This window comes from Erinaceus europaeus, chromosome 1 (assembly GCF_950295315.1).
Source record: "Erinaceus europaeus chromosome 1, mEriEur2.1, whole genome shotgun sequence".
NCBI classification, from domain to species: domain Eukaryota; kingdom Metazoa; phylum Chordata; class Mammalia; order Eulipotyphla; family Erinaceidae; genus Erinaceus; species Erinaceus europaeus.
The window spans coordinates 106940799-106963811 of NC_080162.1; the positions used below are offsets into that span (position 1 = coordinate 106940799).

General features: G+C 46.6%; 2 protein-coding genes across 5 annotated transcripts in view; both read right to left on the reverse strand.

Annotated features, from left to right (window-relative positions):
* The window catches only part of HOGA1 (4-hydroxy-2-oxoglutarate aldolase 1), a 93007-nt gene that overhangs the window by 62653 nt on the left and 7341 nt on the right, over positions 1-23013 (reverse strand). For 3 of the 4 annotated variants that reach the window (XM_060192631.1, XM_007532651.3, XM_060192635.1), the window contains exons 2-6: positions 14106-14234; positions 13747-13874; positions 10693-10827; positions 10353-10449; positions 8902-9035 (exon numbers count right to left, since the gene is read on the reverse strand). In XM_060192631.1, coding sequence (XP_060048614.1) covers positions 8902-9035; positions 10353-10449; positions 10693-10827; positions 13747-13874; positions 14106-14234 — 623 coding nt within the window. The remainder of the gene's footprint in view (positions 1-8901; positions 9036-10352; positions 10450-10692; positions 10828-13746; positions 13875-14105; positions 14235-23013) is intronic. The other variant, XM_060192636.1, reaches the window with a different exon arrangement.
* C1H10orf62 (chromosome 1 C10orf62 homolog) overlaps positions 21475-23013 on the reverse strand; it is a 1808-nt gene continuing 269 nt past the window's right edge. Inside the window, exon 2 of the mRNA XM_060204900.1 lies at positions 21475-22772. Coding sequence (XP_060060883.1) covers positions 21831-22772 — 942 coding nt within the window. The 3' untranslated portion in view covers positions 21475-21830. The remainder of the gene's footprint in view (positions 22773-23013) is intronic.

Genomic DNA, 23013 nt, shown 5'->3' on the forward strand with positions numbered 1-23013 from the left:
AGACAAAAAAAATGTCAACTGGCCTCCAACTTGGTATATAGACCTAAAATAATTCCTATCAAAAGTCCCAGTGAGATTATAGACAGATATTGACAAGGCTACTCTAACATCTAGATCAGGGCAGTAATTCAACTGGTAGAGCACAGGGCTTCCAGTTTAATGCCCAGTAAGTACCTCAAGTACTGGAGGGGTGCTTGGTTTTCCCCTCCCTAATATGAAACTATCCCATGTAGAATAAATATTTTTTTATTTATTTAAAAAAATACTTTATTATTAGAGACAAATTGAGAGGAGGAGGGGAAATAGAGAAGGAGAACAACAGATACCTACAGCCCTGCTTCACCACTTATGAAGCTTTCCCCTTGTAGGTGGGGACCACGGGCTAGAACCTGGGCCCTTGTGCACTGTAATGTAAGCATTTAACTAGGTGTGCCCCATAATTTTTTTTTTTCCTCCAGGGTTATTGCTGGGCTCGGTGCCTGCACCATGAATCCACCGCTCCTGGAGGCCATTTTTCCCCCTTTTTGTTGCCCTAGTTGTTGCAGCCTCGTTGCGGTTATTATTGCCATTGTTGACGTTGCTTTGTTGTTGGATAAGACAGAGAGAAATGGAGAGAGGAGGGGAAGACAGAGAGAGAGGGGAGAGAAAGATAGACACCTGCAGACCTGTTTCACCGCCCGTGAAGCGACTCCCCTGCAGGTGGGGAGCCAGGGGCTCGAACCGGGATCCTTACGCCGGTCCCTGCGCTTTGCGCCACGTGCGCTTAACCCACTGCGCCACCACCCGACTCCCAAATATTATTTTTTAATAAAAAGATAAATGTAGGGGCCGGGTGGTGGCGCACCTGATTGAGCACTCCTGTTACAATGCACAATGTTCAAGACCCCAGTCCCCACTTACAGAGGGAAAGCTTTACAAGTGGTGAAGCAGTGCTGCAGGTGTTTTTCTGTTTCTTTGTCTCCGCCTTCCCCTCTCAATTTCTGACTATCTCTATCAAATAAATAAATAAAGATAATTAAAACACTTAAAAATAAAAATAAAGATAAATGTATATGGAAAAGCAACAGAATTATACTAACTAAAATAATTTCGAAAACATAAGAACAAAGCAATCAGTCTGATTTTTTTTTAAGATTTTATTTATTTATTCATGAGAAATGATAGGAGAGAGAGAAAGAACCAGACATCACTCTGGTACATGTGCTGCCAGGGATTGAACTCAGGACCTCATGCTTAAGAGTCTGAAGCCCTATCCACTGCACCACCTCCTGGACCACACAGTCTGACTTATTTTAAGGTTTATTCTATATCATAGTAGTCAAGTAGAATTGCAGAGGCTAGATCAAAAATGAAAAGAACAGAGAATAGGCGTAAGTAAATATGCCTGACTGATTTTTTTTTAAATTTCTTTATTTATTAATGAGAAAGACAGGAGAAGAGAGAGAAAGAATCAGACATCAGTCCTGGTTGGTGCATGTGTTGCCAGAAATTGAACTCAGGACCTCATGCTTGAGGGTCCAGTGCCTCATCCACTGTGCCACTTCCCAGATCATACTTAATTTTTGACAAAGGTAAAAAAAAATTAAAAATATGTAATTCAACAGTGCTAGAGCAAGTAGATATCCATAGGCCAAAGCATAAATAAACAACCCTTCTTTTTGTCCTAAGTTTAAGTTCACACTTTCTACAAAGCTTAGCTCAATGTATTGCACCAAAGCAAAAGACTCTGGGGAAGGAGAACAGAGAGAGGGGAGGGAGGAGAGGGTTTTCAGGTCCTTGTATAGGATGATGGACCTAATTTGGGGGTGAGAGTGTTTTGCAAACACCTGTCTTGGTGAGATGAGAAATTATACCCATGTGCCAACAAATGTACTGTAAACCATTAACCTCTAAATAAATAGAAAGATAGATAGCTTAACTCAAACGGATCACAGACTCATAAAATTAAAATAACACAAAGGAGGGTAGCATAATGGTTATGCAAAGAGACTCTCATGCCTAAGGCTCTGAATTCCCAGGTTCAATACCCCACAACACCATCAGCCAGTGCTAATCAGTGCTCTGGTAAAAATAAATAGGGGTCCAGTGGTTAGCGCAGTGGGTTAAGTGCACATGGCACGAAGTGTAAGGATCAGCGTAAGGAACCTGGTACGAGCCACTGGCTCCCCACCTGCAGGGGGTTTGCTTCACAGGTGGTGAAGCAGGTCTACAAGTGTTTACCTTTCTCTCCCCCTCTCTGTCTTCCCTTCCTCTCTTGATTTCTCTCTGTCCTATTCAACAACAACAGCAGTAACTACAATAGCAATAATAATAACAACAAGGGCAATAAAAATGGGGAAATAAAACAGCCTGCAGGATTAGTGGATTTGTAATGCAGGTACCGAGCCCCAGAGATAACCCTGTAGGCAAAAGAAAAAAAAATTAAAAAATAAAGAAAAATGGGATAAATAAAAATGGCAGTAGCACAGAGGTGCACGTGGTGCAAAGCGCAAGGACTGAAGTGAGGATCCCAGTTCGAGCCCCGGCTCCCCACCTACAGGGGAGTCCCTTCACAGGCGGTGAAGCAGGTCTGCGGGTGTCTATCTTTCTCTCTCCCCTCTCTGCCTTCCCCTCCTCTCTCCATTTCTCTCTGTCCTATCTAACAACAACATCAATAGCAACAACAATAATAATGACAATAACAATAAAAACAAGGGCAACAAAAGGGAAAATAAATTTTAAAATATTTTTTAAAAATTTAATGTTAAAAAAAGAAAAGAATGGGAGCTACTCCCTCCCCTAATCCAACTTTCTAGCCTTTATCTCTGCTCTGACACTATTCTATCAGAAGATATCCTCATCCAACCTCAGGCTAGCTACCAAACTCAAGCTAAACTACTATAGTTGTATGCACCCCAGGGACACGCCTAAAATGGTTTTCCTAGCTTTATTCTACCCTAAAATCACTAATCTCATCTGCTCTGATCCTACTTTTTGGTTCCTGTTCATTAACCATCTTGTCTCAACTTAGGTCATGCCACCTTCCAGACACCAAGCTACAGATGCTACCATGACTGCACCCCGACTTCTCTGGGAAGATGACCTCACCAATGTATCCTGGATCTTCGCATCTCCAGAGCTCTGGTTCACTAGGGAGAGATAGAAACAGGCTGGGGGTATGGATCGACCTGTCAACACCCATGCTCAGTGGAGAAGCAGCTACAGAAGCCAGAATTCCTACCTTCTGCTCCCCATAAACAACCCTGATCCATACTCCCAGTGGGGAGAGAAGTGATAGTGTGAGAGATGGTTAGGTCTTCTCTTCAGAAGAACTTTAATAGAACAACTGTTGCTAAGCACAGGTGGTGCAAAGTGCAAGGACCAACGTAAGGATCCCAGTTCAAGCCCCCGGCTCCCCACCTGCAGGGGAGTCACTTCACAGGTGGTGAAGCAGGTCTGCAGGTGTCTATCTTTCTCTCTCCCTCTCTGTCTTCCCCTCCTCTCTCCATTTCTTTCTGTCCTATCCAAAACATTGACATCAATAACAACAGCAATAATAACTACAACAATAAAATAAGGGCAACAAAAGGGAATAAATAAATAAATATTTTTTTAAAAGAACAACTGTTTAGTACAAAAATTCTTTTTATAAATTGTTATCTATGACCCCCTGTGGCCAGTAGCTTTGTATTCTTTAGGTCATCTCCTTGCAGTGCTTGCTTATCCTCCAGCAGAGACCCTCAGACTCTCTTCCTCCTTTCCTTATTTAGGCAACGGGGAGACTGTGAGCTCTGAAGCCCATCCCAGGGGTGGAGGAGACAGTTCTGTGTCAGATATAAAAGACAGGGAAAGGGGAGCTGGGCAGTAGCGCAGTGGGTTAAGTGCAGTTGGCACCAAGCGCAAGGACCCGTTTAAGGATCCTGGTTCGAGCCCCCCGCTCCCCATCTGCAGGGGAGTCACTTCACAGGCGGTGAAGCAGGTCTGCAGGTGTCTATCCTTCTCTCCCCCTCTCTGTCTTCCCCTCCTCTCTCCATTTCTCTCTGTCCTATCCAACAACAACGACAACAATAAATCAACAAGGGCAACAAAAGGGAAAATAAATAAATATAAAAATTTTTTTTAAAAATGGGAAAAGGCTGAGCAGGGAGCACTGCTGCCTGATGGCCACTGTTGGCGGCACGCCCTTTTGCAAAAGAATAAATGCCTTGTTTCAACTCCTTATTTTTTGCCTTGACAAGCAATTTTAATTGGACGTCATTTAAAACAATAGGATGAAGATAAGAGGACTCTGCACTCCAGCTCTAACAGCACCCAGAGAGAGAGAAGGAAAAGGAGAGGGACATATGGTGGTAGCTACAATGGTATGAGTGGCTTAGAGGGACATATGGATATAGTTGTGATGTCATGAGTGGCTTAAGGGAAAGAGAGGATTGACTCAGAAAAAGGGGCAACTATGTATAAATGTGGACAGAAAGCACACGTGGCGCAAAGCGCAGGGACCGGCGTACGGATCCCGGTTCGAGCCCCCGGTTCCCCACCTGCAGGGGAGTCGCTTCACGGGTGGTGAAGCAGGTCTGCAGGTGTCTATCTTTCTCTCCCCCTCTCTGTCTTCCCCTCCTCTCTCCATTTCTCTCTGTCCTATCCAACAACAAAGCAATGTCAACAATGGCAATAATAACCGCAACGAGGCTGCAACAACTAGGGCAACAAAAAGGGGGAAAAATGGCCTCCAGGAGCGGTGGATTCATGGTGCAGGCACCGAGCCCAGCAATAACCCTGGAGGAAAAAAAAGAAAAAAGAAAAAGAAAAAAAAATGTGGACAGATAGTTGTAGAAAAGGTGGTTGGCCCATGTCTAAACTTTATGGGAACTGTGGTGGATTGCAGTGAAGAGAATAAAGATTCAAAACTGGTGGTGGGAATGGTGTGGATTCAAATCCCTGTCAACATGTAATTCTGTAATATAATTTTTCTTTTTTTGCCTCCATGGTTATTGCTGGGGCTCGGTGCCTGCACCATGAATCCACTGCTCCTGGAGGCTATTTTTTTCCCCCTTTTGTTGCCCTGGCTGTTTTTTATCATTGTTGTAGTTATTATTGTTGTTATTGATGTCGTTGTTGGATAGAACAGAGAGAAATTGAGAGAAGAGGGGAAGACAGAGAGAGGGAGAGAAAGCTAGACACCTGCAGGCCTGCTTCACCGCCTGTGAAGCAACTCCCCTGCAGGTGGGGGAACGAGGGCTTGAACCAGGATTCTTAAGCCGGTCCTTGCGCTTTGTGCTATGTGCGCTTAACCCACTGCGCTACCGCCCGACTCCCATAAAAATAGTTTAAAAAGTGGTCTGGGAGGTGGCACAGTGGATAAAGCGTTGGACTCTCAAAGCATGAGGTCCTAAGTTCGGTCCTTGGCAGCACATGTACCAGAGTGATGTCTGGTTCTTTCTCTCTCTTTCTCTCCTCCTTTCTCATTAGTAAATAAATAAAATCTCTAAATATATATATATATATAATAAATAAAAATTAAAAAGAAGAAAAATAAAACAATAAATTTGCTTAAAAAAAAAAAAAGAGCATGAGATCCTGACTTCTGTCCCCAGCAATACATGTGACAAAGTGATGCTCTGATTCTCCCCCAATCCCAGCCCCATTATAATGAATAAATAACTATTTTTAACATTTCAATCAGAAAACAGGCAAGAGCCGTAAACAGACATTTTCTCTAAGAGGATCTACATTAAAAACATGAAAAGATAATTCAGGGCTGGGGACACAGCATAATGGCTATGCAAAGGACTTTCAAGCCTGAGGCTCTGAGGTCCTAGGTAGGTTCTATCCTAGTACCACCGTAAGCTAGAGCTGAGCAGCATTCTGGTAAGAGAGGGAGAGGGAGAGGGAGACGGGGCAGTAGCTCAGCGGATTAGGTGCACATGGTGCAAAGTGCAAGGACCAGAGTAAGGATCCCATTTTGAGCCCCAGCTCCCCACCTGCAGGGGAGTCGCCCCTCCTCTCTCCACTGCTCTTTGTTCTATCCAACAATGACAACAGCAATAACAACAACAATAATAACCACAACAATAAACAAGGGCAACAAAAGGGAAAAAGTAGCCTCCAGGAACTGCAGGGGGGTCGATTCACAGGTGGTGAAGCAGGTCTGCAGGTGTCTATCTTTCTCTCCCCCTCTCTGTCTTCCCCTCTTCTCTCCATTTCTCTCTGTTCTATCTAACAACAATGACAATAATAGTAACTACAACCATAAAAAGAAACAAGGACAACAAAAGGGAATAAGTAAGTAAATATTTAAAAAAAGAAAAAGAAAAAAAGAAAAGATGCTCAATAGCATTAGCTGTGAGAGAAATGAATACTAAAACCATAATAAAAAGTTACTATATTCCTACCAAAATTGCTAATAACAAAAAGAAATCACAACATCAGATGCTGGCAAGAATGCAAAGAAACAGGATCACTTAATTTATTTATTATCCTTTTCTTTTTCTTTTCTTTTCTTTCTTTTTTTTTTTTTTAGATATGACAGAGAGAAATGGAGAGAGGAGGGGAAGATAGAGAGGGGGAGAGAAAGATAGACACCTGCAGACCTGCTTCACCAACTGTGAAGCTACTCCTCTGTAGGTGGGGAGCTGGAGGCTCGAACCAAGATCTTTATGCCAGTCCTCGTGCTGTGCACCACCTGCACTTAACCCACTGCGATACTGCCTGACTCCCTTATTATCTTTTTCTTAAAAAAAAAAAAAAAAAAAAAGGGAGTTGAGCGGTAGCACAACGGGTTAAACGCATGTGGTGCAAAGCGCAAGGACCAGAGTAAGGATCCCAGTTCGAGCCCCCAGCTCCCCATCTGCAGGGGAGTTGCTTCACAAGCAGTGAAGCAGGCCTGCAGGTGTCTGTCTTTCTGTCTCCCTCTCTGTCTTCCCCTCCTCTCTCCATTTCTCTCTGTCCTATCCAACAACGACAATATCAGTAACAATAATAACTACAACAATAAAAAGGGCAACAAAAGGGAAATTAAATAAATATTAAAAACCAAAAAACAAAAAACGGGGCCTATTGTTGGTGCACCAGGTTAAACGCACATAGTACAAAGTACAAGAACTCGGCAAGGATATCAATTCAAGCTCCCGGCTCCCCACCTGCAGGGGGGACACTTCAGAAGCAGTGAAGCAGGTCTGCGGGTGTCTATTTTTTTTTTTTCTTGCGGGTGTCTATTTTTCTCTCCCTCTCTGTCTTCCTCTCCTCTCTCAATTTTTCTCTGTCTTATCCAACAACAACAACAATAATAACAACCAAGGCCGCCAGGAGCAATGGATTCGTAGTGCAGGCACTGAGCCCCAGAGATAACCCTGGAGGCAAAAATAAATAAATAAATAAATAAATAAATAAATAAATAAATAAATAAATAAAACTGAAGGGCCAGGTGGTGGCACACTTGGTTGAGCACACGTTACAACGTGCAAAGACCTGAGTTCGAGCCCCTGTTCCCACCTCTGGGGGAAAGCTTAGCAAGTGATAAAACAGTGCTGCAGGTATTTCTTTCTCTCTCTCCCTCTCTTTAAAATTTTTTTAAATTATCTTTATTTATTTATTGGATAGAAACATCCAGAAGTTGAAAAGTCAGGGGGAAATGAGAGGGAAAGAGAGAGAGACCTGCAGCACTGCTTCACCACTTGCAAAGCTCTCCCCCTGCAGGTGGAGGTGGGGACTTGAACCCAAATCCTTGAGCATTGTAGTATGTGCGCTCAACCAGGTGCACCACCACCCAGCCCCTCTCCCTATCACCTCTTTCCCTCTTGATTTCTAGCTATCTCTAGCCAAATAAATAAATAAATAGAACTAATATGGACTAGAGAGACAGCACACTGAGTAGGGTGAATGCCTTGCCATATGTGTGCCCCAGGTTCGACCAACTCTGGTACCACATGGCAGGGGTGCTATGACACTGGAGGTAGTTCTGGTGCTGTGATCTCTCCTTTTCTCTGTTTATCTAAGTGAAAAAGCAACCTGGAATTGACGAATTCCCACATACACAAGGTCTCAGCTATATACACAAACACACACCATAAACGTCTAACCATGGAGGTTGCACAGTGGTGGAGTACAGGACTTGCAAGCATTAGGTCTTGAGTTCGATCCTTAGCACTATGAATGCTAGTGATGTTCTGGTGTTCTCTCTCTCATAAATAAATAAATAAACAAATAAAAACTAAACATGCAACTAAATATGGCCCACTACAATTGTATATTTATCCCAGAAAAATGAAACTTTTTTAAAATGGTAAATTCACTTTTTTTTTTTTTCTTTACCAGAGCATTGCTCAGCTCTGGCTTATGGTGGTGCAGGGGATTGAACCTGGGACTTTGGAGCCTCAGGCATGAGAGTCTCTTTGCATAACCATTATGCTATCTACCCTCTGCCCTAAATTCACCTTTTTAAAAATTGATTTATTATTGGATAGAGACAGAGAGCAGTTGAGAAGGGAGGGGAGATAGAGAGGGAAAGAGACAGAAAGATACCTGCAGCCTACTTCACTTGTAAAGCTTTCCCTCTAAAGGTGGGGACCAGGAGCTTGAACACAGGTCCTTGAAAAGTTCTGATTACACAATGAATCTACCCTAGATGTTCGTGGCAGCACTGAAGCTTCCTTCGATGTAGTAGGAAGTGGGTTTGAACCTGAGTCTTGCAAAGCAGCACACTACCCAAGTGAGCTTTTATGCTGGCCCTGTAGAGTCTGACTCTCCTAGTCAAAATTTTCTAAGGAGACCTACACAGCACCCACACTCAAATGTACTTTAAAAGGACTTTCTGAAAAGGAAAATTCTCAGTGGAATCCCTTGGCCTGCCCCATTGCTCCAGTGGTGATACAGGCACCCACCCCCCACCAACCTCTGCTTAGGGGCCCCTGGCTGGAGGCTTACCGCAGTGTTTGGCTCCAGGAGGCGGTGCTGCAGCTTCTGGGCATCTTCCCACTGCCCTGTGAGGCACAGCCGCTCCAGCTGGCACACCTGAGCCCCCAGGACATTGGCCAGGGCACACACGCCCCCCACAGCACCTGCCCAGAGCAAGAACCAGAGTGTCAGCCAGAGCCTCCTCTAGAAGGTTAAAGACCCCGAGGAACCCAGGCCTCCCTCCACACTATGTGGGCTTCTCGGCCCCTCTTTGGTCCTGTCAAAGTCAGGCTCTGTGAGTCACAAGGGTTGAGGTAGACTCCAGAAAAAAAGTTGTCCATGGATTGAATTAGGTTCTAAAACCCTAAGGGACAGTGAACAGAACCCAAAGATCAACTCAAGGGCACCCCCACCCCTGGAAGTCCCACGCATCAGTTGACACCTCAGAATTCCACCAATAGCCCCTTGATTCATCCCTCCCAGAGGAGGGTAGAGTGGAGGATTGGAAGAAGGGAGTGGGTAGCCTTAGGTTCTCTGAAATCCTAGTTCCCCAGAGTGAATTCAGCCTGAGACAGCAGTCCTTGGGGAAGGGTGGGAAGAGCAAGGCCTCAGGACACAGCAGGAGACCCAGGCTTCCTCCCTCCAGTGGCTGCATGGCTCAGAGGCTCTCTCCAGTCCTCTTGGTTCTCATCTGGGCAGAGACAAAAGGCTGGCAGTGAGCTCAGGAGGCCCTGCCACGTCTGCAGCCTGTGAGTGGGATTCTAAAGCGAATTAGGAAGTGACCTTTAGCACAGTGGCCTCAAGACTGGAAAGGGCGTGAGCTTACAGAGCTGCCACTTACTGAAAACCTACTGTGAGCCAGATACAACGGTAGGCATGGTTGGCACACCACCTCTCTGCTTTATTGTCATTATTATTTAAATATATATTTAGTATGTTAATAAGGAACTGCAATCTTGCTGGGGCTTCCGCTGATCCTCCTCTCCCTCCACCCCACCAGGATTTATATCCAACTTGACCCTACAGACACTAGCTTGAAACAGACAATAGAGGCTGACCCAGTGGTGACATTTCTAGCATCCTGGGCTAAACCAGAATCTGATCAGGCAGCTAATGGCCCCTGCCCCTCTGGCCCAGTCCTGCAGGTCTGGCCATTCTTTCTAGTCTGGGACTGGGGGATGAGAAAATAGAATCTAGGACCTAGGGGAATTCCCTCCCCTCCCCACCACCCCCAAGCCTCTGTCCTCAGAGAATGATCTGTACATGAGATTAGAGGAGCTAAAACTGTTGTCTAGGCAGGGAGACTAGAATTTATAAGAGAAGACCATAGGCTCCCCAGTTAGAGCCGGAGACTGTCTACAGTCACCCTCCTCCAGCCTGCAGGGTCACTCTTGAGGCCCTGGTCTCCAGACACACAAGTGGGCCTCTCCCAGAAGTTCTCAGGTTATGGATGTGTCTGGGTGGCCCAGAGAGCAGCCTACCTAGAGCATAGGCAGCCAGCAGGAAGCCAGCAGATCCAGCCAGCACCTGGAAGTCCTGCCTCCTGGTCTTGTGAACAATCAGTCCCAGCCTGGTCACCTGCAATACAGTAAACACCCAATGAGTGAGTAAGCTGGCCCCAGGCTGGGCAGAACCTGGGCTAGCATCGGACTCCAGGCCTTAGAGCAATGGTCCCAAGCTCAGACAAGGCCCTGCATGTCCACACAACAGATAGAATCCAGACAGGAGCCTGGCACTAAAGGGGGCCCCCAGAACTGCCCTTGAGCTGGGAGGCAGAGAGAAGGGCAGCTGGGAGCTTGGACAGGAACCGCTGCCACTCACATCTCCACCACTGTCCTTGATGCCCACGATGTTGGGGTGCTGGGAAAGCGTGACCACGGCGTCCACAGGCAAGTCCAGTCCCGTGTTGGCGGGTACACTGTACAGCACCACAGGGATTGGGGAGAGGTCAGCCACCTGAGGGGGGCAGAGAAGGGAAAGAAGAGACCCTGTGATTGAGGCCCTGCTTGCCACCCACAGATAGATCCAGGCCCACCTCTCGGACCGGTGGTCTTCTCTGTCTTCATCTGGGCAGTGACAACCAGCTGATTGTGGGCTCAGAAGGCCCTACTGCTTCTGTGACCTGTGAGTAGGATTCTAAAGTGCATTAGGACATGGCCCTGAGCACAGTGGCCCCAGAGCTGGGAAGGGAATGAGCTGAGAGCCACCATTATTGAAAACCTATGAGCCCAAAGCCCCAACACAAAACTAGTCTGTGAGTGATAACAGTGGGTAGAATTCAGTGGGCACTTTCTGTGTGCCCCTCACAGATCAAAGTCTAGTGCATTTAAAAATATCTTTAAATATGTTTATTTTATTTATTTATTTATTTATTTATTATTGGATAGAGACAGAGAGAAACTGAGAGGGGAGGGGGAGATAGAAAGGAAGAGAGACAGAGAGACACCTGCAGCCCTGCTTCATCACTCGTGAAGCTTTCCCTCTGCAGGTGGGGACCAGGGGCTTGAACCTGGCTCCTTGGGCATTTTAATGTGAGCACTTAAGCAGGTACTCCACCACTTGGCCCCTAAAAAAATTTAAAGGTTTATTTTTGGGGTCAGGTGGTAGCACATCAGGTTGAGGGTACACATTAGGATGTGTAAGAACCTGGGTTCAAATCCTTGGTTCCCACCTACAGGGGAAAAAACTTCACAAGTGGTGAAGCAGTGCTTCAGGTCTCTCTCTTCCTCCCTCCTTCCCTCCCCTTTCCTTTCTTCCTCTCTCTTTCCCCTTATCTCCTCCTTGACTCTCAGTTTCTCTCAGTCTCTATACAATAAATAATAAATTAAAAATTACATTAAAAGGTTTATTTTTATTTAGGGGTCAGGTGATAACATACTTGGTAGGGCACACACATGACTATGTTCAAGGACCCGGGTTCAAGCCCCTGTTCCTCACCTGAAAGGAGGTAGCTTCACAAGAAGTAAAGCAGTGCTACAGGAATCTTTTTTTCTCTCTCTCTCCTCTATTTCTGTTTCTTTTTTTAATATTTATTTATTCCTGGGAGTCGGGCGGTAGTAGTAGTACAGCAAGTTAAGCGCACGTGGCACAAGGCGCAAGGACTGGTATAAAGATCCTGGTTCTAGCCCCCAGCTCTCCACCTGCAGGGGAGTCGATTCACAGGCGGTGAAGCAGGTCTGCAGGTGTCTATCTTTCTCTCCCCCTCTCTGTCTTCCCCTCCTCTCTCCATTTCTCTCTGTTCTAGCCAACAACGACATCAACAACAATAACTACAACAATAAAACAACAAGGGCAACAAAAAGGATTAAATAAATATTAAAATTTTTTTAAAAAATCTATTTTTTTAATTTTATTTATTTATGAGAAAGACAAGAGAGAGAAAGAACCAGACATCACTCTGGCACATGTGCTGCCGGGGATCAAACTCAGGACCTCATGCTTGAGAGTCCAAAGCTTTATCACTGCGCCACCTCCTGGACCACATATTTATTTATTTATTTATTCCCTTTTGTTGCCCTTCTTTTATTGTTGTAGTTATTATTGTTGTTATTGGTGTCGTTGTTATTGGATAGGACAGACAGAAATGGAGAGAAGAGGGGAAGACAGAGAGGGGCAGAGAAAGATAGACATCTGCAGACCTGCTTCACCACTTGTGAAGTGACTCCCTGGCAGGTGGGGAGCCAGGGGCTTGAACCAGGATTCTTATGCCGGTCCTTGTGCTTTGTGCCACCTGTGCTTAACCTGCTACACTACTGCCCAATGCCCTCTATTTGTGTTTCTATCAAAAAAGAGAGAAAGAAAGAAGAAAAGAAAGAAAGAGAAAGGAAGGAAGGAACAGGGAAGGTGAGAAGGGACCATTTGCCATGTACATGATCAGGTTTGAGCCTGGTTCCCACCACACTGAAAGAACCTTCAGTACTGTGACCTATTTCACTGTCTCTATGCTTTTCCACTTCTGTCTCCATTAAAAAAAATCACCGAGACTGCTGCTTTCATTATGCATATACTGAACCCCAGTGAGAATGCTGGTGGAAAAAAATTTTTTTTGAGATTTATTTTCATGAGGTAGAGAGAGACAGCCGAGCAAGACAGAGATGTCAGAGCAACTCCCTGGCGCTTGCTGTGCTGGGGGTGAGACTCAGGATCTCACGCTTGCAAGTTCAAAGCTTTACCACTGTACCTCCTCTGGGTCATTAAAAAAAGAAGAAAAAAAAAAGGCATCATTAGGACTTTAAATCTCAGAGATGAATTTTTCAGATAGAGAGAGACAGAGACAAAGGGGGAGAGAGAAAGATAACACAGCACTGGAGTTTCCTCCAGTTCAGTGGGGGCCAGACTCAAACCTGTGTTATTTGCCTAACAAAGCAGCATAGTATCTAAGCAAGCTAGCTTGCTGGCCCCTAAGTCATATATATATGACTGACTAGAGATAGAACTCTAGAGGGGAGAAACAGAGAGACACCTGCAGCACTGCTTCACCACATATGAAGCTTTTCCCCTGCAGGTGAGGACTGGGCTCTGTGCACTGTAACATGAACCTGGGCTCTGTGCACTGTAACATGTACACTTAAGCACTGCCCAGTCTCCTTAAATACTTTATATTTTGATCTTCACAACACCCCATTATTCATAACATACCATTATCCACCTCCCACTCCAATTTAAAGGGAGGAAACTGTGACATGATGGGTGAGATTAGTTGTGCAGTGTCATGTGACTAGGGCCTGTGCCCACACGCACCCCTCATAGCCTATAGCTGCAGTTCACAGAAGGCAGGCTGGTCATTCTGCTCCCAGCTTCCCTCTCCCCCTCTCCCCAGACAGAACCCCCATCTCACTCAGCCTCCCCTCCATCCCATGACCCAGTCACACCCACCTTGGTGTAGTGGTGAATGAGGGCGGCGCTGCTCATACGGCCTCGGTAGTAGCAAGGGGTCACCACCATGACAGCATCGGCCCCAACCTGGGCCATACTCAGGGTCATCTCCACTGTAGCTTGGGTGGCTGCATGGGAAAGAGGGAGTCTTCCCTACAGACCATGGAGGGGCAGGTGGTAGTGCACTGGGTTAAGCAAACTTAGTACCTACAGGCCATGGAGGGCCAGAGCAGGAGGAAGAAGGGCGACCCTGGGGTAAGCACAGTGTGCAGAAGAGAGAGGAAACATCTGGACCCAGCCCCACATATCCAGTCCCTCACATCCCATCCCACCCAGGCCCCAGGGCATTGTGGCCTCACACTCGCAGCCAGAGCCTGCTAGCAAGAGCTTGTCCTTGGGCATGGCCTGGCGCACACAGCTCACCACCTGCAGGCGCTCACTGCTGGTCAGGAAAGGGAACTCGCCATTGGAGCCTTGGACCACAAAACCTGCAAGAAAGGTCCCAGAACAGCACCTGAACCCATCATCTACTCCTGAGCAGCCCTCAGTCAGGATCCCAGCTCCCCAACACCTGGAGTGCTTCCCGCTTCCTTCCCTCCTTTGTCCTAAAGCAAAAGACATTTTTACCCAGTTGCATTAATGCTGTTGACACTACTTTGCTTTGGGTTTTCATTTGTTTGTTTGCTTTTTCATTTGTTTTCTGTGCCTAGGCCTTTTTTTTTTTTTTTTTTTAAATCAAATAGACAGACAGGAACAGAGATATTTCAGGACCTGAATTTCCCTCCACTGCTGCGGCATTCCCATGTGATGCCAGGGCTCAGAGCTGGGCTTGGACACACATGGCATAGTGCATGCCCTACTATGGCCTATACTCGAGTATGAGAACCTTAGCCAGATCCAGGACCTTGAGATCCAATACTCTAAGGGCTGAGAGAAAACAACTTCAGTCACGTCATAGTTTGTTTGTTGTTGTTTTTTTCTTCACTTCATAGTTTACCTCAAGCCACTAGACAACTCCAGATGGAAGAATGACAGGTGTATCCCTAATCAGAACTCAAGGGACCAGGTGGTGGTGCACCTGGTTGAGCACACATATTACAATGCGTAAAGACACAGGTTTGAGCCCTCAGCCCCCACCTGCAGGGGCTAAGCTTTTCAAATGGTGAAGCAGTGTTGCCGATGTCTGTCTCTCTCTCCCCCTTTTAAGCCCCCCCCCCCAGTCTTTCCTGATTTCTGGCTGTCACTATCCAATAAATAAAGATAATAAAAATAATAAAAGAACTCAAGGCAGAGTATTTATTGATAAACACATCAAAAGGAACAAGAAGATAAAAGATGCTTGTAGGTAAACAAAAGGAACAATTGTCAAAGCACAAATTACTTTCAAGGTATGGGAGACCTCAAGAAAGTGTTAAACCTTGATTACGATAGTCTTTGTCTGAATGTCATTAGGTGCAATGTTCTGATACTTTAAGAAATATTCAAGTCACTCTATTGTGCACAAACTCCAAACCCTTTAGGGAAATAGCCAGAGGTCAGAGTTACAGATAAGCATTTTGCATAATATCAAGGCCTGTAGGCTGCCATCATAACTCTCTGACATACTTCATATTTCTGCTGTAAGGGGGAACAAGCTGTGACAAAAAGGAGAGCCTGAAGCCTTACTTGCTGGGCACCTGCTAACAATCAACCAGACATGTTTTGTAAACATGGAGGCATTAGGTAAAGTCAATAGAATTTCTAATAATAAATATCAAGAAATCTGGGACCAGAAAACTTGTACAACACCCTACCTGGTGAACTGTCTCTCCAGCCCATTTTGCTTAGGTTTTGGTTGTTGTTGTTGTTGTTGTTTAACCAGAGCACTGCTCAGCTCTGGTTTATGGTGGGGCAGGGGATTGAGCCTAGGACTTTGCAGCCTCAGGCATGAGAGTCTTTTTGAATAACCATTATGCTACCTACCCCCCTCATTTTGCTTAGTTTTAATGAAACATATTTTTAGCCATACTTAAAAAAAAAAAAAGACAATATAATCCATATCTATACTTAGCGTTCGTGGCCACTCTCTGTTAACTACCTTCCTTTTCTCTGTGCTATGACTCAGGAGTTGATGGTTCCCATTTCCCTCTTTACGTACTTAAGACATATATAAGGGGGCCAGTAGATGGCTCACCCAACAGAGAGTGCACATGACCACGTGTGAGATCTATGCTTGCACCTCTGGCCACCACATGGGAGCACCTGCACAAAGAAGTTTCACAAAAGGTACAGCAGTGCTGTGGTAGCTCTTCTCTTTCTCTCCCCCCCCCTCTCTCCCCCTCTCTCTCCCTCTCTGTCTTTCTATATCTATCTTTTATTTATTTATCTTTTTTGCCTCCAGAATTATCGCTGGGGTTTGGTGCCCACACTATGAATCCACTGCTACTGGAGGCCTTTTTTTTTTTTTTTTCCATTTTATTGGCTAGAACAGAGAGAAACTGAGAGGGAGGGGAAGATAAAGAGGGATAGAAAGATAAGACACCTGCAGACCTGCTTCACTTCTTGTGTGGGGTCCTGACGCGGATCCTTGCATTTCATATTATGTACACTTAACTCGGTATACCACTGCCTGCACAAGGAACCCACCAGTTCTGGAGGCAGTTACCCTCCACACTGCTCTCTCTCTCTCTTTTTTTTTTTAATAGAGACAGAGAGAAATTGAATCATTCATGTATTTTAGTTGCTATGTAATATTCTTCTGTGAGGTTAGTCCACAAGTTAGTTTTCATTCTCCCTTGCAGGACGCTTAGAATGTTTGCTTGTTTTTGCTGTGATAGACATGCAGGCATGTGTTTCATGCATCATGTGCTAATCATCAGACCCACCAGTACATTCCCACCAGCAGACAGCACATTCTGCTAGTGTCCCCACGCCACACCGCACATTGTCAGAAGTAGCTTTTGCCAGGTTTCTGGCTGAAAGGAGACATCTCATTTATTTTGCATTTTCCTGTATGGTCAGATGTTAAGTTTCTAGCATTACCAGTGAAAGTTGCCGACTCATTTATATCAGTCCAGTAGTTCTGATGCTGCTCTTATGTGTATCTACAGGAAAGGTCAGTGATAGGAAGTCTCCATATTTTACCCCCTGGATATGCTTATAATATGTGCTTATAATCAGATTGCGATGCATTTATAAGTAGGTCTTAATACAAGACAGAAAGATTGAAAATATAATAAAGGGTTAAGAATATGTAGAAAGTCTGAGATAGTGCAGGTGGTTAGTGCAGGCTGGCCTTCACTGGGTGAGCAAGTGGTAACAAGTAGAGACAGCGAAGGTCAGACTGAACTTTTACTGAGAAGGCAGCTTCTGTAACCCTGGCTAGTTTTTGCCCTCCTAAAAGGTACCTCCCCACCCCAGGTGGTGTATCTTATGCTGAGGCTAAACTTTCCCAGACACAGCTCTGCAGGAAAGTAACAGTAACTAAGGCAACCATACCCTGAGCAATGGGCACAAGTCCCACCCCTTAACCTTGCAGCCTCTGCTTCTGTGATGATGCTTTTTGCTCTCAACCCTGCACTCCCTATATAAGCCTGTACTATCCCTTTGCTTGGTGCCAGAGTTATCAGAATGATCTGAGCTCCTGGCCAGCACATAAATAAAAGGCTCCTTTCTTCCTTTGCCTACCTCAACTTATTTAATTTTGTTTATTTTTTTCCCTCCAGGGTTATCTCTGGGTCTCAGTGCCTGCACTATGAATCCACTGCTCCTTGAGGCCACTTTCTCCCATTTTTGTTGCCCTTGTTATTTTTATTGTTGTTATTGCTGTTGTTGTTCCAAAGGACAGAGAGAAATGGAGAGAGGAGGGGAAGACAGAGGGGGAGAGAAAGATAGACACCTGCAGACCTGCTTCACCACTTGTGAAGCGACCCCCCTGTAGGAGGGGAGCCGGGGGGCTCAAACCAGGATCCTTTCGCGCCAGTCCATGCACTTCGTGCCATGTACGCTTAACCTACTGCGCTACTGCCCAGCCCTCCATCTTGATTATTAATGGAGTTTTTTAACAGTAGTAAAAATCATTTCCTTTCAGCTTTTTCACTGAGCTTTCTCTTCCCTCTTTGTCCTCTCTACTCTATTCCATTCCCAAGACATTTTTGTTTGTTTTAGTTAACAAACAGCATGGAATAGAACAGTCTCATTAACAGAGAGAAGACTGTTGAGGAGAGAGCGAGCAAGGTCAGGAGTGCCATCCACAGACACAATTTCTGCCCTCCAGCCGCAAGAGATGGGCCAGGAATCTGGTGTAGAGCTTCCCAACAGGCAATCCTAAAAGGGAAATGCGGTCAGCTGACAGACACGCAGAACTAAGGACAAAAGTAAAGCAGCTGCCCCAAGAAATGCAGAGTTTCCTGGCACTAGGATCGAGAGAGTGTGTTCCCATGAGTCACCCTTCAGGGGACACCATGTGATGAAGAGTCAGCTCTGCATTGCCGCCGACCACTCTCCTTTTAAAATTTAATTTTTTGCGTGCAGGGTTATCACTGAGGCTCAGTGCCTGCACTATGAATCCACTGCTCCTGTGGCCATTTTTTCAATTTTGGGGGTAGGACAGAGAGAAATTGAGAGGGGAGGGGAAGATAGGGAGAGAGAAAGATAAAACACTTGCAGACCTGCCTCACCGCTTATGAAGCGACCCCCCTGCAGGTGGGGAGATGGACCCTCAAACAGGGATCCTTAAGCGGGTCCTTGAGCCTCATACTAGTGCACTTAACCTGGTGCAACATCACCTGTCCCCCACTTTTTAAATTTTATTTTCCTTATTTATTGGATAGAGACAGCTAGAAATTGAGAGGGAAGGGGATGATAGAGAGGGATAGAGACAGACATCTGCAGCACAGCTTTACCACTTGAAAAGCTTTCCCCCTGCAGGTGGGGACTGGGGGCTCAAACCTGGGTCCTTGTGCATGCACTCAACCAGGTGCACCACCACCCGGCCCCATGACCTTTCTCCATGTTGCTCACCTTACCACTAGACACCACCCAGCAGGTTCTAGAAAACCTAAGCATTTTCCTCCCCCATCTTTTGTCTTGGTAGCCTTCCATGGACCATCTCAAGGCAGATAGATAGCTTTGGGCTTCTCTGTAGAATTTACTCCCATGATCAGTTCCTCTGTGTCAGGGAATGACTGAAGGTTGAAGCCTCCTTCTGTCCCGCTAGGTAGGGCCCCAATGCTATCCCAGTGAATAAAGTTGCCAAACCAGAGAGGGTTTTAGTGCAATCATGATTGAACCAGCACTTTCTCATTTAGAGAACCAGCTTTTGCTGCTTCCTCTAGTCAAATATGAAAGATACCTTCCTTCTAACTCTGCCAAGGTGGGTTCCTGCTCCAGCTTTGTCTTTAGCATAAGCCACTCACTCCCAAGTCCCCCTTCATTCTGAGCATCCCTTCCTAAAGCACTGTGCCTGGAGGGTGGGCCTCGCCCAAACAGCAGGACCACTGGGTTTTGCGCTCAGGAAAGTGAGGCAGCTCCCGGTGCTCAAGGTTCCTGCTGGCACAATCCTCTCCTTTCTGTTAGGTATACACCTGACCCCTAAGAAGAGGAAGGAGAATTGTGAAGTTGTTGTGAGGTTTAAATGAGCTAAATTTGTAAAGTGTTGGCAATCAAGCCAGGTGCTCAGGAAGCACAGAACTTCAATGGTGGGTACAATGTGGAACCACACCTTATAATCTTATAACCTTATAAACCACTATTAATCACAAATTTAAAAAATGACTTAAAAAAAAAACGAATGGGGATGGATCATGCTGCATTGGGTTGAGTGCACATGCCACAATGTGCAAGGACCCTAGTTAAAGCCTCTTGTCCCCACCTGCAAGGTAGAAAGTTTCATGAGTGGTGAAGTAGTACTGCGTGAATCTCTGTCTCTCTCCCTCTCTAAATCCCTCTTTCTTCTCAGTTTCCATCAACGTAAATAAACAAATAAATAAAACTTAAAATATTTTAAAATGTGTTCAGTGTCATCTGTAGCTATAACAGGGTCAGAAGAGGTGAAGCCCAAGAAGAGGGGCAGCAGCATTCAGTAAGAGGAGGAGAAGAATGGTTGGTATGGTAATGGCTCTCCTTAGAGCAGAAATGGTTTTGCTGGTAATGGTTCTCCTTATGGCAGAAATAGCTTCTTCTGATCCAGAAAAAGAAGGCAGAAGAGTAACTGGGGAGATAGCATAGTGGTTATGCTATATACTTTCGTGCCTGAGGCTCTGAGACCCCAGGTTCAATTCCCAACTTCACCATAGGCCAGAGCTGAACAGTGCTCTGGTCTCTCTTCCTCTCTCTCTCTCTCTTGTCAGGGAAATTGTGAGGATGTGGTTGAGCTTAGCAGGGCTTGACTTGAGGGGACATCCATCCTCTCATCTTATCAGACTTATCTATATAATTATTATTTTGCCTGAAAGATCCCCACCTATCCCATTCCTTTGATCTATCTACTTTCTACCCTCAAGACCCTCCCTGCCTGCAGGTATTATTAATCCTACCAATTAAAACTCTCACAACAGTTGCTAAGGAAGTGCCTACCTTTCCAGTGCCCTTTTGCCTTTCTCCACCCCTTTCCTAGCCATTTCCATTTCCAACTTGCCACTTCCGGGTCCGACCTTTAAAAGCCTTGGCTCTCTGATCAATAAAGAATCGAATTGTCTCTCTGCCACAAGTCTGTTCCTGAGTCATCTCCCTCGCATTGCTGAGTGAGTAGCTTCCCAGGCTGGCTCAGGTCAAGTTCTCTCCAATCCAGAGAGTATGTGCCCAGGAAGAGGCACCCCCACACTAGCCCATCACTGTCTCTCTCTGTCTCTCTCTCTCTTTCATAAATCTTCTTTTAAAGAATCAAAAATGAGGTGGGGCCAGGTAGTGGTGCACCTGGTTGAGCGCAGATGTTACAATGCGCAAGGATCCAGGTTCAAGCCTCCCAGTCCCCACCTGCAAGGGAAAAGCTTTGCAAGTGATAAAGCAGTACTGCAAGGATCTCTGTCTCTCTTCCCTTCTATCTAATCTTTACCCTCTTGATTTCTGGCTGTCCCTACCCAATAAAGGTAATAAAAAAAATTTAAAAATCAGAAAGAGAAGGAGTCAGGTGGTAGCGCAGTGGGTTAAGCACAGGCTACGCAAACCACAAGGACCAGCGTAATGATCCCGGTTCGAGCCCCTGGCTCCCCACCTGCAGGGGAGTGGCTTCACAGGTGATGAAGCAGGTCTGCAGGTGTCTATCTTTCTCTCCCCCTGTCTGTCTTCCCCTCCTCTCTCCATTTCTCTCTGTCCTATCCAACAACAACGACATCAATAACAATAATAATAATTACTACAACAATAAAACAACAAGGGTAACAAAAGGGAATAAATAAATATTTACAAAAAATCAAAAAGAGAAAACTTCTCTTACTAATGACCCTACTAATTAGAACAAACAGAGGCAACTTCTGCATAAACCAGAGTGAGTATACAGAGGAAACATCCCAACAGTAGACAGGGTGACAACTGGGGCTTTCCTTCCACCCCAGCTTTTGAAAACCTGTCTCTCCCCTTCCAGCTTCTCTACACCTGACTGTCCCTCCCTTCTCTGGCCACAGCAGGTTGGTGGGTGGTGAGGTGATCACCCCCCACTCTCCACCTCCCAAGATGTCCCATCCCCAGAACCTGAAGTTTTGAGAAACTATTTTGCAGAGTCTCAGATCAGTCCAGGGAAAAGACCTCAGATCAAGGTGAGGGACACAAGGCTTTATTGGCTCAGCTGCAGGCATGTGGCCTCAGCATAGGGCTCTCAGCAGCTCCTGGGGTCTGCCTCTTTCATCTTCTTGGGGGGAGACCCCAAGAAGCCTCCAAGGCAGCCTCAGCTGCAGCACCACCACCCAGCTCCCCTCCATCAATGCCCACCCGCAGTGGCTGATCCTCCTGATGGAGTCAACCCCTGGGGAAGGGGGTGGGGGACTGAGGAAGTAAGAGTCTGAGCAGCAGTATCTCCCTCTGGGCCTCAAGCATTTCCTGCCACAGGCAGAGAAAGAGGGCCTGTATGCTGTGCCAGCCTTGTTGGGGGAAGGGGTGGCCATCTGTGGTTAGGTGGCTTCAAAGCGGCCGTAGTTCTGGTGGCTGCGGCTGGGTAGGCTGTGGCTGTGGTGACTCGCATAGTTTGCGTAGCTTGCGTGGCTCGGGTGGTTTGAGTGGCTCGAGTGGTCCTGGTGGCTGTGGTGACCGTGGCCATGGAAGGTGTGGGAATGGTTCATGCCGGCCACGGTTGTCTCCCTTTGGGTGAGGAAATCCCCTTTCAGCTTCATTTCCACCTCCTCTAGGGCCTTTAGCTCCTCCTGGTTGATGTCCTTGGTCTCCAGATGGCCCGAGTGCTGGTAGGAGATGGCACGCTGCAGCATGGAGTTGGCCAGCTGCCGGCCCTTGGTGTCGATCTCCTTGGTGCAGGCAGAAACGGCGGCCCATGTGGCTGCGTCAGTGGCCGAGGACTTCCCGGACTCCCTGTGGGTCTCCTTGGTGATAGAGGTGCCAGACATCCTTTGCTTGCTGGTGAAGGACTCACGGTGAACGGCTGAGCTTCCTTCCTGCTTGGTGGTGAAGGTCTCCACACGGATGGTGGTGTTGGCCTCTCCGCTGCCGCTGTCAGGCTTGGGGCCAGTGGCACTGCCACTGGTGGCGGCTGTGGCCATGTTGCTGCAGCTGGCCAACTTCTCTTCTGAGAAGCGGCTGAAGTGCGACTTGATCCAGCTCTCATTCTTGGCTTTGTGGCATTCGGACAGTTCTGGGTCCTCGGTGGCCACTGACTTGGAAGACTTCTTCCTTCTCTTCTCCCTCTGGATCCACAGCAGGAGACCTCCGACTCCCAATAAGAAGGCGGTCCCCAGCACCACCTTGCATGATGGCTGCCGGACCAGCTCCACTAGGGCCTCCAGGACCCCACGCCAGACAGACAGAGCTAACGGCACGCTGGGAGTGGGGGAGCCCGGGTGGTCTGGCTCATGCTTGGGAAGGTTAGGCTTCCCCAGAGTTATCTGTCAGACAGCCCTCCTTACCCCACACCCTCCCCCAGGGTGCCCCTCCCGCCTCAGCAATGAACTCCATTGTGAGGAAGGCGGCTCGTGGGCAGGGTGGGGGCAGGCTCCAGCCTCCCTCACACTCAGTCTGGCAGGCCTTTCTGAGGCCTTAGACCTGTCTCTCCTCACTTTGATGGTTATCCCTAATGTCAGAGGAAGGGTGATTTCTTCATTTCTCAGTCCCATCTGCCTTCTGCTT